Source organism: Petaurus breviceps, unplaced genomic scaffold (assembly GCF_028583685.1).
Source record: "Petaurus breviceps papuanus isolate PSGF00001 unplaced genomic scaffold, PetGlider_PUasm1.0 90515, whole genome shotgun sequence".
NCBI classification, from domain to species: Eukaryota; Metazoa; Chordata; class Mammalia; order Diprotodontia; family Petauridae; genus Petaurus; species Petaurus breviceps.
The window spans coordinates 344,931-362,405 of NW_027187269.1; the positions used below are offsets into that span (position 1 = coordinate 344,931).

Here is a 17,475-nt window from a genome sequence, read left to right on the forward strand (position 1 = left end):
GTCAGGGATGATCTTCAAACTCCTTTAGACCCATACAATATATACCGTTTCCAATCAAAGACTTTTGATACAATCAAAGGCAAGGCTCAAAAGCACTTGATTAGCTAAAACTCAATCCAGAAAAGGGCAAAAAATCCTATTTTGCTTGCCATTACAAGACTGGAATCCTTCTGTACTAGCTAAATATTCCCCTCTAAACAACTTTAAAACAATGCCTCAACTCAAATTTTGGAGCAGCAAAGCCAACAAAAGGTCAGAAGGAGACATTTTTCAAGCCTAAGATAACAGAGGAGGTCTACTGGAGGTGCCTGTAACACCAGGATGGGTGGTGGACCTTGAAGGCAAACATGCCAGTAGAAGCAGTAACAACAGCAGCTTTGGGAGCTCTCAGACCAGAGATGATGAGGGGGGTTGGACAAATGGTCAGAAAGAGATACAAAGGAACACTTGCTGACAGAGGGACCAGCCACCTCTAATTGGCAACTCCATTGCCTGTAAGCAATTCTGGGTTGCATGTTCAATATGGAGAGAAATGCTTGTGATCAGTCACAAGGGAGCAAGGGCCTAGGTCACAGTTCCAGAGCCAAGGAGAACACTAGTACTTGCAGCTACAGGAGGTCAGGGTATCTGGTCATAGATTAAGGACCAAAAGGAGCACTTTTATTTGCAGCTACAGGAGAGCAGGGGGCATTTCTGGGTAAAGGCCACAGCTCAGACAAGGTGAGTAGTAACCATACCGAGGGTCACACCACCTTGGAAGCACCAAAAATTTGCAGATACCCCAGAACTAGGTCTGAAAATAGCAGCATAAAAAAGCCTGAAGCTTGGGACAGGGCCTCCCCACCACTAGGTGAGCAAAGATCAACTTAAAAACATAAAATTCAAATTTAATAAATGAGCTGGGAAAATGATGAAACAACAAAAAATAACTTGACCATAAAAACTACTACATGGTGAGAAGACCAAGACATAAACTTAAAAGAAGACATTGTGAGAGCAGTTACAAGCAAAGCTTTAAAGAAAAAGCTAATTAAACCTAAGGCCAGAAAGAATTCATAGAAAAGTTAAAGAAAGAGATAAGAGTGGGAGAGGAAAAATTGGAAAAAGAAATGAAAATGATGGAAGAAAATGATGGAAATAGAGTTGATAAAAGAGGCACCCCCCCCAAAAAAAAACCCACTGAGGAAAATAACACCTTAAAAACCAGAAATTCACGGAAGGAAAGAACTTCTTAAAACACAGATATGCCAATTAAAAAAAGGTACAAAAGTTCACTGAGGAAAATAATTTCTTAAAAATTTGAATTGGGCAACTGGAAGCTAATGACTGCAAGAGACATCAAGACACAATAAAAGTCAAAAGACTGGAAAAAAATAAAAAAAATATGAAATAGATCATTCTTAAAAAACAACTGACATGAAAAATAGATTGAGGAGAGAACTTAAGACTTATTGGACTAAAAAAAGAGCCTACTAAGAAATTATAAAGGAAAATTGACCTAATATTTTCAATCCAGAGAACAGAAATGGAAAGAATATACATCCTGAAAGAGATCCCAAAATGAAAACTCCCAGGAATATTATAGCCAAATTCCAGAGCTCCCAGGTCATGGAGAAAATGTTGTAAGTGGCCAGAAAGAAACAATTCAGATGTCATGGAGCACCAGTCAAGATCACACAAGATTTAGCAGCTTACATGTTAAAGGAGTGGGGGGCTTAGAATACAGTATTCTAGAGGGCAGAGGAGCTGATTACAACAAAGAATAACCTACCCAGCAAAATTGAGTATAATCCTTCTGGGGGAAAATGGATATTTAATGAAATAGAGAATATCCAAGCATTCCTGATGAAAAGACCAATGCTGAATAGAAAATTTGACATTCAAGCAGAAGACATAATTGAAGCACAAAAAGATAAACATGAAAGAGTTTATAATCATAAGAGATTCATTGCAACTCCAGTGTTTACATTTACTCCAACTGTTTATGTTCCTAAATGAGAAGATGATGCATTCATTACTTAAGACCTTGATTATTATTAGGGCAGTTAGAAGGAGTCTGCATAGACAGAGGGCATTATGAATTGATTATGTTGGAGTGACGTCCAAAAACAAAAAAGAGAAGGTAAGGTTGAGAAAGAGGTATGCACTGGGAGAAGAGGAAAGAGAAAGGTATAATGGGGCAGATATTCTCATATAAAGGAGGCACATAAGGAAGAGGGGAGGGAAAGACTGGGGAAAGGTAGCAGGCAATGCTTGAACCTCACTGTCATCAGAATTGGTTCAAGGAGGGAAAAAAATGCCTACATAAACACATACATACATTCAGTTGGGTATAGAAATCTATCTTACCCAGTAGGAAAATAGGAGACAGGATTAAGAGATATGGGAGAGATGTTAAAGGTGGGGGTAGATTGGGGGAAGCAGTGATCAGAAGCAGAGAGTCTTTGGAGGAAGAATTGGATAAAAAGAGAGAGGCAAATAAATATAGGAAAATGGTTTGGAGGGAAATGCATCATTAGTGATCATACTGTGAATGTGAATGGGATGAGCTAAACATAGAAGGGAAGCAGATAGCAAAATGGATTGGAAACTAGAATCCAACAATATGTTGTGTACAGGAGACACACTTGGAACAGAAAGAGACACACAGAGTTAAAAAGAAGGGCTGGAGCAGAGTTTATTTTGCTTTCAGCTGAAGCAAAAAGGGCAGGGGTAGCAATAATGATCCCAGACAAAGCAAAAGCAAAAATTGATCTAATTGAAAGAGAAAATTTCCAAGAAAGAGAAAGTTTCCAAGGAAACTAAATTTTGTTTAAAAGTGCTATAGAGGGGGCAGCTAGGTAGCGCAGTGAATAGAGCACCAGCCCTGGAGTCAGGAGGACCTGAGTTCAAATCTGACCTCAGACACTTAACACTTACTAGCCCTGTGACATTGGGCAAGTCACTTAACCCCAATTGTCCTCCAAAAAAAAAGTACTATAGATAATAAATATAAAAAAATTTATAGCAAATTTCTCTGATAAAGGCCTCATTTCTCAAATATGTAGAGAACTGAATCAAATTTCTAAAAATAAGAGCCATCGCTCAAATGATAAATGGTCAAGGATATGAACAGGTAATTTTCAGAAAAAATCAAAGTTATATATACTCATCTAGAATGCTCTTAATAACTATTGATTAGAGAACTACAAATTAAATCAACTCTAAGGCACCATCTCGTACCTATCAGAAATGACAAATGCTGGAGGAGATGTGCAAAAGTAAGTATGTTGATGAATTTTTGGTGAAGTAGTGAACTGTTTCAACCATTCTGGAGAACGATCTGGAACTATGCCCAAAAAGCTATCAAACTATGCTTTGATTTAACAGTACCACTACTAGGTCATACCCTAAAGAGATCAAAGACAAAGCAAAACGACCTATAGGTACAAAAATATTTATAGCAGCTCTTTTTTGGTGGCAAAGAATTGGAAATTGAAGGGATAATCATCAGTTGGGGAGTGGCTGAGCAACTTGTGGCATATGATTTGTGATGGAATACTTTCATGCTATAAGAAATGACAACGGGGGGAGGGGTGGTTACAGAAAAAGAAAAAAAACCTGGGAAGAATTATATCAACTAATACGAAGTGAAAAGAACCAGGAGATCATTGTGCACAGTAACAGCAATGTTGTAATGATGATCAACTGTGAAAGGGTTAGCTACTTGGATTAACACTGTGATCCAAAACAAATCCAAAGGCCTCATGATAAAAAAAAACTCTCAGTGCAAACTTAAGCATAAATTTCTCACTTTCTCTATTTTGTTTTTGTTTTTGTTTTTTTTTTTGTGAAATGGCTAATATGAAAATATGTTTTGCATTATTTCACCTGTATAATTGATATATTGTTTGCCTTCTCAGTGAGTGGAGGAAGGGTGGGAGGGAAAGGGAGAATCTGGGATTCAAAATTTAAAAAGAGAATGTTTAAAAATAAACAATCAAATAAACTAAAAGAAAATTAGAATTGGCAATTAAAATTAATGTCACCATGAGACATCAGGAAATAATGAAGCACGGTTAAAAGTCTGAAAAAAAAAGATGTGAAATATCTCATAGGAAAAACAACTGACCTAGAAAACAGATTTTTTTCTTTGAATTCATTTATTATTTTTAGTTTACAACATTCACTTTTATAAGATTCTAAGTTGCAGTCTGATATAGGCTATACATGTATAATTACATTACATATGTTAGAAAACAGATTAAAGAGAGATAATTTAAGAAGCATTGGACTACCTGAAAGCCATCAACAAGAAAAGAGCCTAGACATCATATTTCAAGAAATCTTAAAAGGAAACTGCATGGATATCTTCAAACCAGAGGGCAGATAAAATCAAAAGAAGGTAGAGAGGGAGGAGGAGGAGAAGAAGAAGGAGGTGAAGGAGAAGGAACGGAGAAGAGGAAGGAGAAGGAGAAGAAGAAAGAAGAAGATGGCTCCCAGGAATATTGTATCCAAAACCCAGAGCTCCCTGGCCAAGGAAAAATCACTGCAAGGAAGGCAGAAAGAAGAATTCAAGTAAAAAGGAGTCACAGTCAGAATAATAAAGCCTTAGCAGGCACCACTTTAAAGAAGCAAAGAACTTGGAATATGATATGATAAAAGACACAAAGGTACCTCCAGGCTGACTGCTTAAACAACAAACAACAGGGGGAAGGGAGGATACAGCTTGGTCTGAAAACAGACTAGGCCTCAAAAACTTTTACCTTTCACAAATTTTCATCTAATGAACAGTGTAAAGATTTTTATGTGAAATAAATAAAAGTAGGATCTAGTTTTTAGGGGGAAAAACTGATAAAAATGAGCCATTAGCTAATTTAAGAAAAAGAGAGAAAAAAACAAATTAACGGTATAAAAAATGAAAAAGATGATTTTACAGCCAATAGAGAAGAAATAAAGCCTATTTCTAGGTGCCTTTTCTTCTAACTATATGTTAATAAAATTAACATTCTAGGGGCGGCCAGGTGGCACAGCGAGTAAGAGCACCGGCTCCAGTGTCAGGATGACCTGGAGATCGAATCCCAGGCTCAGACACTTAGCACCTACCCAGAAACACCTGGTTGTGTAACCCTGAGCAAGTTACTTAACCCCAATTGCTTAGGGGCAGCCAGGTGGCTCAGTGAGTAAGAGCACTGGCTCCAGTGTTGGGATGACCTGGAGATCGAATCCCGGGCTCAGATAGTCAGCACCACACCCAGAAATAACCTTGACCTTGAGCAAGTTACTTAACCCCAATTGCTTAAAAATTAATTAATTAATTAATTAAAAAAACATTCTAAATTAAATCAATAAATATTTACAAAAGTGTAAATTGTCCAAATGAAATCACCCCCTTATAAAAGAAAAAAGAACTGAACAAGTCACAAATGAATTTGAAAAGAAAAAATCCTAGGACCAGATAGATTTACTAGAAAATCTTGCCAAACAAAGAATAACTAATTCCAAAATAACTTAAATTGTAAATAAGGGATCCTAGCAAATTTCTTCTCTGACATAAACAAGGTCTTCATACTTAAAGCAGGAGAGTCAAAACAGAAAACAAAAACTGGAGACCAGTTTCCATAGTGAATATTGATACAAAAATTTTAAACAAAATATTAGCAAGGAGATTACAGCAATATACCACCATGACCAGGGTACAGTTATAGCAGGAATGCAAGGTTGGTTCAATATTAAGTAAACTATAAACATGATTGACCACATTAATAACAAGACCAACAAAATCATATGATTATATCAATAGATGCAAAAAAAAAAGCTTTTGATAAAATACAACATGTATTCTTGTTTTTAAAAATGGAAAGCATAGGAATAAGTGGAACTTTCCTTAAAACAATAAGTAGTTTCTAAAACCAACGAGCTTCAACCATGAGCTTGAAGCTTTTCCAATAAAATCAGGAGAGGGAAAGATGTTCATCATTAGCATTACTGTTCAAAATTGTACTACAAAAGCTAGATATAGCAGTAAGACAAGAAAAAGAAATGAGCATAGTCAAAAAGGAAACAGAACTGTCACTTTTTTTTTTTTGCTTTTTGGCCAAAACTATCACTTTCTGCATATTATATGATGGTTTACTTAAACAGCCCTAGAGAATTAACTAATTGAAGGAATTGGCAACCTCTAAGTTGTAGGATATAAAATAAACTCAAACAAAATATCACTATTTCTATATACTATCAACACAATCAAAGAGTAAGACACAGGAAAAAGAAATTTATTTTAAAATAACTACACACAGAATAAAATACTTGGAAGTCTACCTGCCAAGACTCGTGCGAACTATATAAATACAATTATCAAACATTTTATACACAAATAAAGGCAGATCTGGTGAAATATTAATTGCTCATATATAGGCCAAGCCAATATAATAAAAGTGACAATGCTACCTAAATTAATTTACTTATTCATTTCTATAACAAACTACCAAAGGATTACTTTATAAAGCTAGAAAAAAATGTTAAATAATATAATTAAATGATATATCATGTAATATATAAAGTAATATAAGTAAATACTATAAAATAAAAATAATCAAATGCATTTGGAAGAACATAGGTCAAGAATATCAAAAGAATCAATGTAAAATATGGGAAAGAAAGGATCATGATCTTAAACTATACTACAAAGTTCTAATCCTCAAAAAAATGTTTGGCACTGGGTAAGAAAAAGAGAGATTGAATCAAACATATTCAGTACATAATATAGAGATTCAAATAAGCACAATAACTTAGTGTTTGATAAACCAAAGTTCAGAGCTACTGGAGCAAGAGCTCACTATTCAACAAAAACTAGAAACTAGTTGGAAAACTTAAAAATAATCTGACAGGAACTAGGTATAGACAAACATCTTGGATCATCTACCAAGATAAGCTCAGCTTGAGTACATGGTTGATTCATAAAGGATAACATTATAGACAAATTAAAGGACCAAGGAAGAAATCACCTGAGAGATCTATGGATAGAGGAAGAGTTCAAACAAGATACACAAAGATTCATAGGAGGTAAAATTGACCATTTTGATTACATAAAATTAAGAAGTTTTTCACATACAAAACCAAAGAAGCTAAAATTAAAAGAGAAGCTGGATATTGGGGGGAAATCTTTGCAGTAAGGTTCTCTGATAAAGGCCTTATTTTTAAGATATATGGGGAACTGGGCAAAATTTACAAGAAAAAGAATCATTCTCCAATGGACAAAAGATATAAACAGATAGTTTTCAGAGGAAGAAAGTAAAGATATCAGTATTTTAAAAATTCTTTAAATCATCAATAATTAGAGAAATTAAAATGGAAACAACTCATCTTATAACCATCAGGTTGGTTATATTGCCAACAAAAGGAAATGACAAATGCTGGAGGGGTAGTGGGAAAACATCTACTTTAATACACTGGTGGTGGAGCTATGAACTAATCCAACCACTCAGGAAAACAATTTGAAATTATTATGAGAAAGCTATTAAACTGTTTAAATTCTTTTACTCAATGATACTGCTACTAGGTCTCTATCCACAAACAGTTCAAAGAAAGAGGAAAAGGACCCATATCTATAAACATATTTCTGGCAGTTCTTTTGTTATGATAAAGAATTAGAAACTGAGGGGATGACTATTAATTGAGGAATGGTCGAACAAGTTGTGGTATATGGTTGTGATGGAACACTACTGTGCTAGAAATGACAAGCAGAATGATTTTAGAAAAGCCTAGGAAGACTTATATGAACTGATGCAATATGAAGTGAGCAGAACCAGAAGAACATCATATTACTTAGCTATTCTTATTAAGGCAATGATTCAAGATAGTTCCAAAGGAGATATAATGAAAAGTATTATCTATCTCCAGGGAGAGAATTGATAAACTCTGAGTGCAGCTCGAAGAATACTTTTTTAAACTTTCTTTATTGGGCAGGGGGTATGTATTTTATTTTTCAAAATGAGAGTATGGAAATATGTTTTACATGACTTAACATGTGTAATCAATATATTACTTGCTTTCTCAAAGAGTAGTGGAAGGTTAGGAGGGAGGGAAGGAATTTGGAATTCAAAATTATAAAAAGTTAATGTTGAAATTTTTTATATTTAATTGGGAAATATTTCATGAAATAAGTTAAAATATACTTTAAAAAACAAGTTATGGTATATGAATGTAATGGCGTACTGTTATGCTGTAAGCAATTATGAAAGGAATGGTTTCAGAAAAACCTGGGAAGATTTGTGTGAACTGATGCAAAGTGAAGTAAGCAGAACTAGGAGAAAGATTTACACAATAACAACATTATAAAGAAAATTAACTTTGAAAGACTTTGTAACTCTGATTAACTTAATGATCAATAAGAATTCCAAAAGACCGATCAGGAAACATAATAGCCACCATCTGACAGAGAGCTGATAAATTCAGAATGCAGATTTTAACATATCTCCTCTCCCCTTCTTTTTTCTTTTTGGACATGTCCAATGTGGGAATTTGCTTTATATGACTATACATTTTATGGGTTTTGTTTTTCTTGCTTTCTTCAATGGTAGAGGAGGAGGAGGAAAGAGGGAAAGAATTTGGAACTAAAAATAAATTGGAAGATGGTGCCGAAGGCAAAGAAGGAAGCTGTTGTCCCCCCCAAGACAGAAGCCAAGCCCAAGGCTTTGAAGGCCAAGAAGGCAGTGCTGAAGGGTGTCCATAGCCACAAAAAGAAGATCCAAACATCCCCCACCTTCTGGTGACCCAAGACACTAAGACTTCAAAAGCAGCCCAAATACCCTAGGAAAAGTTCCCTTGGAGAAACAAGCTTGATCACTATGCCATCATTAAGTTTCCTTTGACCCCTAAGTCTGCTGTGAAGAAGAATGAAGATAACAACACCCTAGTCTTCATTGTGGACATCAAGGCCAACAGCATCAGATCAAGCAGGCTGTAAAGAAGCTGTATGACATCATCATGACCAAGGTTAACACACTGATCTGGCCTGATGGAGAGAAGGCCTATGTCTGTCTTGCTCCAGACTATGATGCTTTAAATGTTGCCAACAAAATCGGAATCATCTAACTTACTATGTCCAGCTGTGTTCCATTCCACCTACAATAAAATGTTTTCCAGAAAAAAAACAAAATAGAATTTTAAAGGATTTATTAAACATATATAGCTTTTCTTATTCCAATTTATTAAAAATTATAAGTATTTTGACAGTGTATTTGTTATTTAATTTTAAGTATCTTCTATTTTTATGAAATTAACATTTCTTTTTGTTTAAAGGTGATTTCAAGAATCGAGCTGAGATGCTCAATTTCAGCATCAGAATTAAAAATGTGACTAGAAAGGATGCTGGACAGTATCGCTGTGAAGTTAGTGTACCATCTGACCAAGGCCAAAACCTTGAAGAGGATATAATTACTCTGGAAGTATTAGGTAAAGAATGAATTTTTTTTTATCTAATAGTATTCTAATATATGAGTATGTTCCTATGAATTCTTTTTAAAAAAATTTTAATCATATTAACTCTTTATCCCCCATTCCTATGTAAAATGTTATGGAAGGTGAAATAATGGTAAATTAAGAAGGAACTATAGGTTTTAAGGGTTGGCACAGAAATTTTTAATCTAGGGTTCATGAGCTTGTGTGTATGTGTGTTTTTCTGACATGTTGATAATAATTTTTCAATTTAATTGGTTTCCTGTGTAATATTGTTCATTATATTTTATGCACTTAAATACATTATTCTGAAAAGGGGTTTGGCTTAATTAGACTGCCAAAGGGGTCTAAGGTGAAAATAAGGCTAAAAATGCTTGGTTAGAGGTCCAGAAAGATAATGTGTCCATTTCTGAGCTTCTTAAAATTTTTCTACTTTTCTGGCAGTGTTCTTTGGTGTTGCGTGACCTGAGGGCATATGCAGTACAAAGTGCACATGCTTTGTGTTCAGAATCAAGGCTGCAATGAAGTTGCATGATGTAACATGGGCAAGTGCTGCTGGATACACCTCAGATTCATTGTTCATTTGGTTCTGAATTAATTTTTGGTCATTACATGTTCAAAAACCTTTTGCTGTTGCCAGATTTTTCATGACCCTATATGGGGTTGCAATCCACAATTTAAGAAGCACTGTATAACCTAGATCACACAAAATTTTGTGGCAGAGCTGGGATTAGTGTCAGCCTTTCCTAATTCAGTCCAGTACTTTTTCCATCATTTGGCATTGGATAAAATAAACTCATCTCATCCAACAATGTGGCACAATTATAAGGCAAAAGTGATGGAGGACATGCCAGGAGAATCACTGTGATATAGTTGAGAAGATTAGACCTTGAACGAGTCATATTCTTCACTAGGTGAAATGATAGTGTTTGCCTAAATGATATCCCTATTGCTTTTTGGTGCTCTAATATTATATTACTCTCTTGTTTGTTTTTGACAGAACCCATCATTTCATCAGTAGAGGGAATTCTTAGTGAAGGACTAGACCTCTTTATAAATCCCACCTCTAGTACTTACTAGCTGTGTGGTTGTTTATGCACTTAAATACATTGTTGTGGGCAAGTCATTTAAAACCTTTATCTTGGCTTCAATTCCACATCTGTAAAAAGATAATAACAATGAATAGTACCTACTTCATAGGGTTGTTATTAGAGTTAAACAAGATAATATATGTAAAGAGTTTTTCAAACCTTTAAGTGCTATATAAATTCTATCATTGTTATTACCAGTGTAGACCTGCACTTCCTAGTCTTAGACTTAGTTGTCTGGGGCACTGAGAAATCATGTAACTGACTCAGATGAGCCTTTGCTCTAGGTGGATCCTTAGCTAGAGGTCCATCAGGAGGTCTGGTCAGTTCTGGGGTTTTCTTTTAGCTTGAAGTAGGTTTTAAATCTTAGCTAAGGCTAATCATCTAGTCTGTAATCCCCAGGTCCTAGATTAGATCTGAACATCTCAACCCAATGAAGCTAATCCGCCTAGCTTCCTAGATGTCTTCTAAGCGGGCTGGGACCAGCTCCCCATTGGCCTTGATATTTTTGTCTGGATAATGATAATAACAATATTAACTCATATTTATATGGTTCTTTACAGCTTATAAAGTATAAAACACTACCTAAGAGCATAGAACCATTAGATGGTGGGACCCTCTTGAAAAACCAATACATGTTACAGACATGTATATTTTTGCCTGGCAATCAAAATTTTCATTTATCATATAAAAATTAATACCATATGTCATCTATTATTTAGTGGCACCTGGTGTTCCATTATGTGAAGTCCCCAGCTCTGCTCTGAGTGGAACTGTAGTGGAACTAAAATGTCAAGATAAGGAAGGTTTTCCAGCTCCTGAGTATACTTGGTTCAAGAATGGTGTCCATTTACTAGAAAATCCCAAAAGTGGCCATAAAATCACCAACATCTCTTACACAATGAATAAAAAAACTGGAACTCTGGTAAGATTATTTGGTTTCTAATTATTAAAATACTTACAACAATACAAATCTATTAATTATTATGTACTAACCATTTACATAGCTTAGTGGACAGAAGGCCAACCTTGGGGTCAGGAAGATGGGAGTTCAAGTCTCACCCTTTGACACATAATAACTGTTGGGCCAAAAGGAAGTCACTTAACTTCTTGTTGCACCTAGGAAACTTTCTTAAGACTTAGTTGCAGAGGTATTACAAACTTGCCTTGGTGGAGAGATTTTTCCATACCAGGAATTTCCTATCAGTTTCACAGTTCCAGCCCTAGTTTTGTCCTCATCACACACTTCAAAAAATGAATGAATATTAAAAATGTGAGAGCTAAAATTATGGAGAAAAAAGGAGTCTGTTTCCCGGATTGCTGTTACTGACAGTAGGAGGGACAGTAGGGAAAATGTAACAGGAGCTCGATACAGAGATAGACACAAATGAGCAAGAATGAGGAGGAGGCCTGCTGTGGTGAAGAGTGTATCGAAAGAGTGTATCGAAGAGTGTATCGAAAGAGTGTATAAAGACATGTATCAAAAGCTGAGCATAGGATAGGTTGGGGTGGGGTCTACAAATTCTTATGGTGGGAATTTCAAGGGGGTGGGTAACAAGCTTCTTCTGCTGTCCTATTCCCTATCTGTAAAAATACAGAAAACATAAACTCCCTTATTGTTGTTGTTTGTCCTTCGTTCTCAAAGAGGACCGGGAAGGTGATGCCATGGATTGCAAGTGAATTGGATTTAAATGAGGGAGGGCTGTGCAAAGTCTCCCTTATTAGTCACCAAGCAAATACCTGAATATCCTCAAAGATATTATGATCATTCACTGCCCAAGCAATGAATGTCACAAACTACTTGTCCTATTGTATTACCTGTGCTGCTAATATCCTTTAGAAATAATTCAGATTTATCTATAATATATGACTAATCTGCTTTTGAAGTACATATGGGAATTGACCATTATAAGAATAAAGTTTATGTGAATCTCTAGGTGATCTAAAAGTAAACAATATACTTGAAAGTAATCTGTTAGTAAACTTGTTTCATTTCCACATTAGGTGACATTTTCTGAGAGGTAGGAAGGAACATCAGACTTAAAGTTCACTTTTTTAGAGTGACATTAAATACAAATTTTAAATATCTGTCTTCCACAGAATATGAAATTTTAAAAATCATTATTATTTTAAAATTCAAAAGCAAAAATATTAAATCCTTTAAAAAATTCAGCATTTCTTTTCACAAAATGTATATTTATAATTAGAAACTACATTTTGGATCCTTAATCTGTTAAAGGCTAAAGCATACTAAAAGGATGCTCCTTACTGAGATCTTGCCCTCATCACTTTCAAGAGTCAGCAGGGGCAGTCAGCAGGTCCAACAGTTCTCATGCTGAACTGCTGTCATACCTTGCTATATTTACTTTTTCAATTTATTTTTTCTCAAAGCAGGTGATAGAACACAAAAGCATGTAAATAGATTTTCCATGGATAGCTTCTGTCCTTGAAAGATCTTATGATGTCAAAGGAATGACCCAAAGATAAATTTATTATATAATTAAATAATAGGAGGGCAGCTAGATGGTATAGTAGATAGTGCACAGGGCTTGGAGTCAGAAAGACCTGAGTTCAAATCCAACCTCAGATTGCTCTGTGATTAGATCAGTTTGCTCAGATAGCTCTGTGACCCTGGGCAAGTCACTTAACCCGAAAATGAACTGGAGAAGGAAATGGCAAACCACTCCAGTAGCTTTGCTAAGAAAATCCCAAATGAGGCCACAAAGAGTTGGACACAACTAAACAACAACAACAAATTAAATAATAGGCAAAAGAGGCAATGCATGTTTTGTAAAGCTTGGAGTATATGATTAATATGTGTACAGTGACTTTCTTCTCACTACTTCTCACAATTAGGAATGAATACCATTTTGTTATTTTTTTCTAATTTATATTGTGAAAGAAATTATTATTAATAACCAATTATGGGAGAGATCCAGGCTTTTTCCCTGTCAGATTTTCCTTGTTTGAAGCCTAGCTTCTAAATGACTTTACTGACCTCTGCCAAAAATTTACCCCACCTAGACCATCTTATCCAAGTGAATTCCTTCCCATTGTGTTCTACTAAGGTTTGGGTGGAAAAAAATTCTTTGATTAAATTGCCCTAGGCTGGGGTGATTTGGAAGTAAATGACATGATCTGAGTCAAGTCCCCCCAGCCTCTTATTAGAATAGGTCCACCTCATTATAATATTCATTCTCTCTCATTACTTGTTAACCAATCAGAGTCAGTTGCCATGAGGGGTCTTTGTTAATAGTTTATTATCTTTTTACAAAGTATAAACAATTTCTCTGAGTCAGAAGGAAGCAACTGCCATTGGAAATTTAAAAAAATAGTAGGTTGTAAAGGACTTCAACTACCAAACAGAGGATTGGTATTTGATCCTAGAGGTAACAGAGAGCCATTAGAGTTTACTAAGTAGAGAGGTAAGGTGCTTTGGAAAATCACTTTGAGAAGAAATGATCTATCAGATCCACAGCTAGGTTCATGACTAAACAAGAAATGGGTTCACAGGAGATAAGATGGATAACTTTTTGATTATGCAAAATTTAAAAGTTTTTGCATAAATAAAACAAATGCAGCTAAAATTAGAAGAGAAACAAGAAATTGGGAAGAAATTCTTCAGCAAGTTTCTCTGATAAGGCTATCATTTTTTTTTAATTATAAAATTTTTTTTAAATTTTGAGTTCCATATTCTTCTCTTCCCTCCAGCCACTCCCTCAACCCATTAAGAAGGCAAGCAATATCTTACTCATTATACATGTGAAATCATGCAAGACATATATGTCTATATTAGCTATATCACCAAAAAAGCAAGAAAAATAAAATGAGAATATTATGTTTCACTTTGTACTCAGAGTTTATCAGTTCTCTCTCTGAAGGTAGGTAGCATTTTTCATAATAGGTCCTTTAGAATTAGCTTGCTTGGATCAGATAAGTCTTTTACAGTCAATAATCATTATCATATTGCTGTTACTGGGTACTGTGATCTCCTGATTCTGCTCACTTTACTTTGTTTATATAGGTCTTCCCAAGTTTTTCTGAAACCATCCCACTCATTTCTTATAGCACAATAGTGTTCTATCATAGTCATATGCCACAACTTGTTCAGTCATTCCTTAATTGATGGACATCATTTCCAATTTTTTTTCACCACATAAAGAGGTTCTATAAATATTTTTGTACCTATAGGTGCTTTTCCTTTTTCTTTGATCTCTTTGACATACAGACCTAGTAGTGATATTGTTGGGTCAAAGAGTGTGCATGGTTTTATAGCCCTTTGGGTCTAGTTCCAAATTGTTCTCCAAAATGGTTGGACCAGCTTTTACTTTGTCTGATATCATGATTACTAGGCCTACCTTTTTTTTACTTCAGCTGACTCAAAATAGATTCTGCTTTAAAGCCCCTTATTTTAGCTCTCTGTGTCTTTCTGTTTCAAGTACACGTCTTGCAAACAACATATTGTTGAATTCTTGTTTCTAATCTATTCTGCTATCCACTGGTATTTTATGGCTGAGTTCATCCCATTTACATTCACAGTTATGATTATTTTTTTTAAAGCAATTGGGGTTAAGTAACTTGCTCAAGGTTACATGGCCAGTTTGTGTGTGTGTGTGTGTGTGTGTGTGTGTGTGTGTGTGTGTGTGTGTGAAGTATCCGAGGCCAGAACCAATCCCAGGTCTCCTGACTCTGGGGCTGGCACTCTTACTCACTACACCACCTGGCCGCCCCAACATTTATGATTATTAACAATGTATTTCCCTCCATTTTATTTGCTTCTGCTTATCCTTCTCTTTTTACCCTTTTCTCAAGAGTCTGTTTTGCTTCTGACCACTGCCTCCCTTAATCCACCTTCCCTTTTAACATTTACCCTTTTCTCCTATCCCCTTCTACTCCCACTTTCCTCTTTGGTAAGATAGATTTCTATACCAAACTGAGTGTGTTTATCTATTTTCTTCCTTCTTTGAATCAATTCTAATAAGAATGAAGTTCAGGTTTTGCCTTCCAACACCCTCCTCCCCATTTTTTTCCTCTGCTTTAAAAACTTTTCCTTGCAAACTTTTTTGTGAGATAATTTTCCCCATTCTTCCTCGCCCTTTCCCTTTTTCCCAATACATTCTTCTTTCTCCTCCCTTATTTTTTTGAAGCTCATACCAACATAATCAACTCACACTCATGCCCTTTGTCTATATAGACCCCTCCTAATTACCTTAACAGTGATAAAGTTCTCAGGAACTTTTATCATCTTCCCATTTAGGAATGTAAACAGTTAACCTTTTTGAGTCCACTATGATTTCTCATTGATGTTTACTTTTTTATGCTTCTCTTGAGTCATCTATTTGAATGTCAAATTTCTATTCAGCTTTGGTCTCTTCATCAGAAATGCTTGAAGTGTTATCTATTTTATTAAATATTCATTTTTTCCTCTGAAGGGTTATACTCAGTTTTGGTTTATAGTTTACTTTTGGCTGTAGTGCTAGCTCCTATGTCTTCTGGAATATCATATTCTAAGCCCTCCACCCCTTTAATGTGGAAGCTGCTAAATTTTGTGTGATCCTTATTGCAGTACCATGATAATTAAATTGTTTCCTTCTGGCTGCTTGCAATATTTTTCTCCTTAATCTGGGAGCTCTGGAATTTGGCTATAATATTCCTGGGAGTTTTAATTCTGGGATCTCTTTCAGGAAGTAATTGGTGGATTCCTTCAATTTCTATTCTACCCTCTAGATCTAAGATATCAGGGCAGTTTTCCTTGATAATTTCTTGAAATATGATGTTGAGGCTCTTTTTTTTTATCATGGGTTTCAGATGGTTCAGTAATTCTTAATTATCTCTCCTTGATCTATTTCCAGATCAATTGTGTTTTTTTATGAGAAATTTCACATTTTCTTCTACTTTTTCACTTTTCAGACTTTGTCTTATTATTTCTTGATGTGATAGATGTCATTAACTCTATAAATATAGAGTCATTAACTTTCACTTGCCCAGTTCTAATTTTTAAGGAATTATTTTCTTCAGTGAACCTTTGTATCTCTTTTTCCATTTGGCCAATTTTGCTTTTTAGGAAGTTCTTTCCTTCAGTGAACTTTTGTGTCTCTTTTACCATTAAGCCAATTCTGTTTTTTAAAAGCATTATTGTTTTCAGTGTTTTTTTGTACCTCTTTTATCAAGCTGTTAATCCTTTGCCATAATTTTCTTGTATCACTCTCATTTCTTTTTCCAATTTTTCCTCTACAACTCTTATCTCTTTCTTTAACTCTTCCAGGAATTCTTGTTGGGCTTTTGTTCAATTAGCATTTTTTCTTTGATGCTTTGCTTGAAACTATTTTCATGTTGTCTTCATCTGAGTTTGTGTCTTGATCTTTCCTGCCATCAGAGTAGTGTTTTTAGTGTCAGATTCTTTTTGTTGTTGCTGTTTACTCATTCTCACAACTTATTTCTTGACTTTGAACTTTATGTTAAAGTTGAACTTTGGTCACCTGGAAATTAAAAGATACTCTTGCAAGCTTCAGGCTTTTTTGTGCTGCTGTTTTCAGAGTTGGTTCTGGACATCTGCAAGTTTTCAGTACTTCCAAGGCTGTGTGATCTTGGGAGAAGTTGGTCACTCCTTTCCTTGTTTGAGCTCTGGTCTTTACCCAGAAAGGATCCTGTTCTCCTGTAGCCACAAGTGCTAGTGCTCCTCTCTTCCCTGGAACTGCAGCGATAGAGTTGCCAAACAGCACCAGGCCCCACACTCAGTGCCAGAAAAGGATCCCCTGTAATTTCTTTCTGATCAGTTGTCCAATCCCTTTAACCATCTTTGGACTGAGAGATCCTGAAGCTGCGGGTGCCACTATTACAACCACCTTCAAGGCCCACCTCTAGTACTGCTGATGTGTAGACTCCAGGCTAGTCCTCACCTGGGTGTCACAGACCTCTTCTGCTAATCTCCTAAGTTGTTGTAAACTGG

General features: G+C 35.4%; 1 protein-coding gene across 7 annotated transcripts in view; it reads left to right on the plus strand.

The window, feature by feature from the left end:
* Window positions 1-17,475, plus strand: part of JAM2 (junctional adhesion molecule 2) — a 131,787-nt gene that overhangs the window by 57,059 nt on the left and 57,253 nt on the right. For all 7 annotated transcript variants that reach the window (XM_069062964.1, XM_069062962.1, XM_069062965.1 and 4 more), the window contains exons 4-5: window positions 9,283-9,435; window positions 11,249-11,451. In XM_069062964.1, coding sequence (XP_068919065.1) covers window positions 9,283-9,435; window positions 11,249-11,451 — 356 coding nt within the window. The remainder of the gene's footprint in view (window positions 1-9,282; window positions 9,436-11,248; window positions 11,452-17,475) is intronic.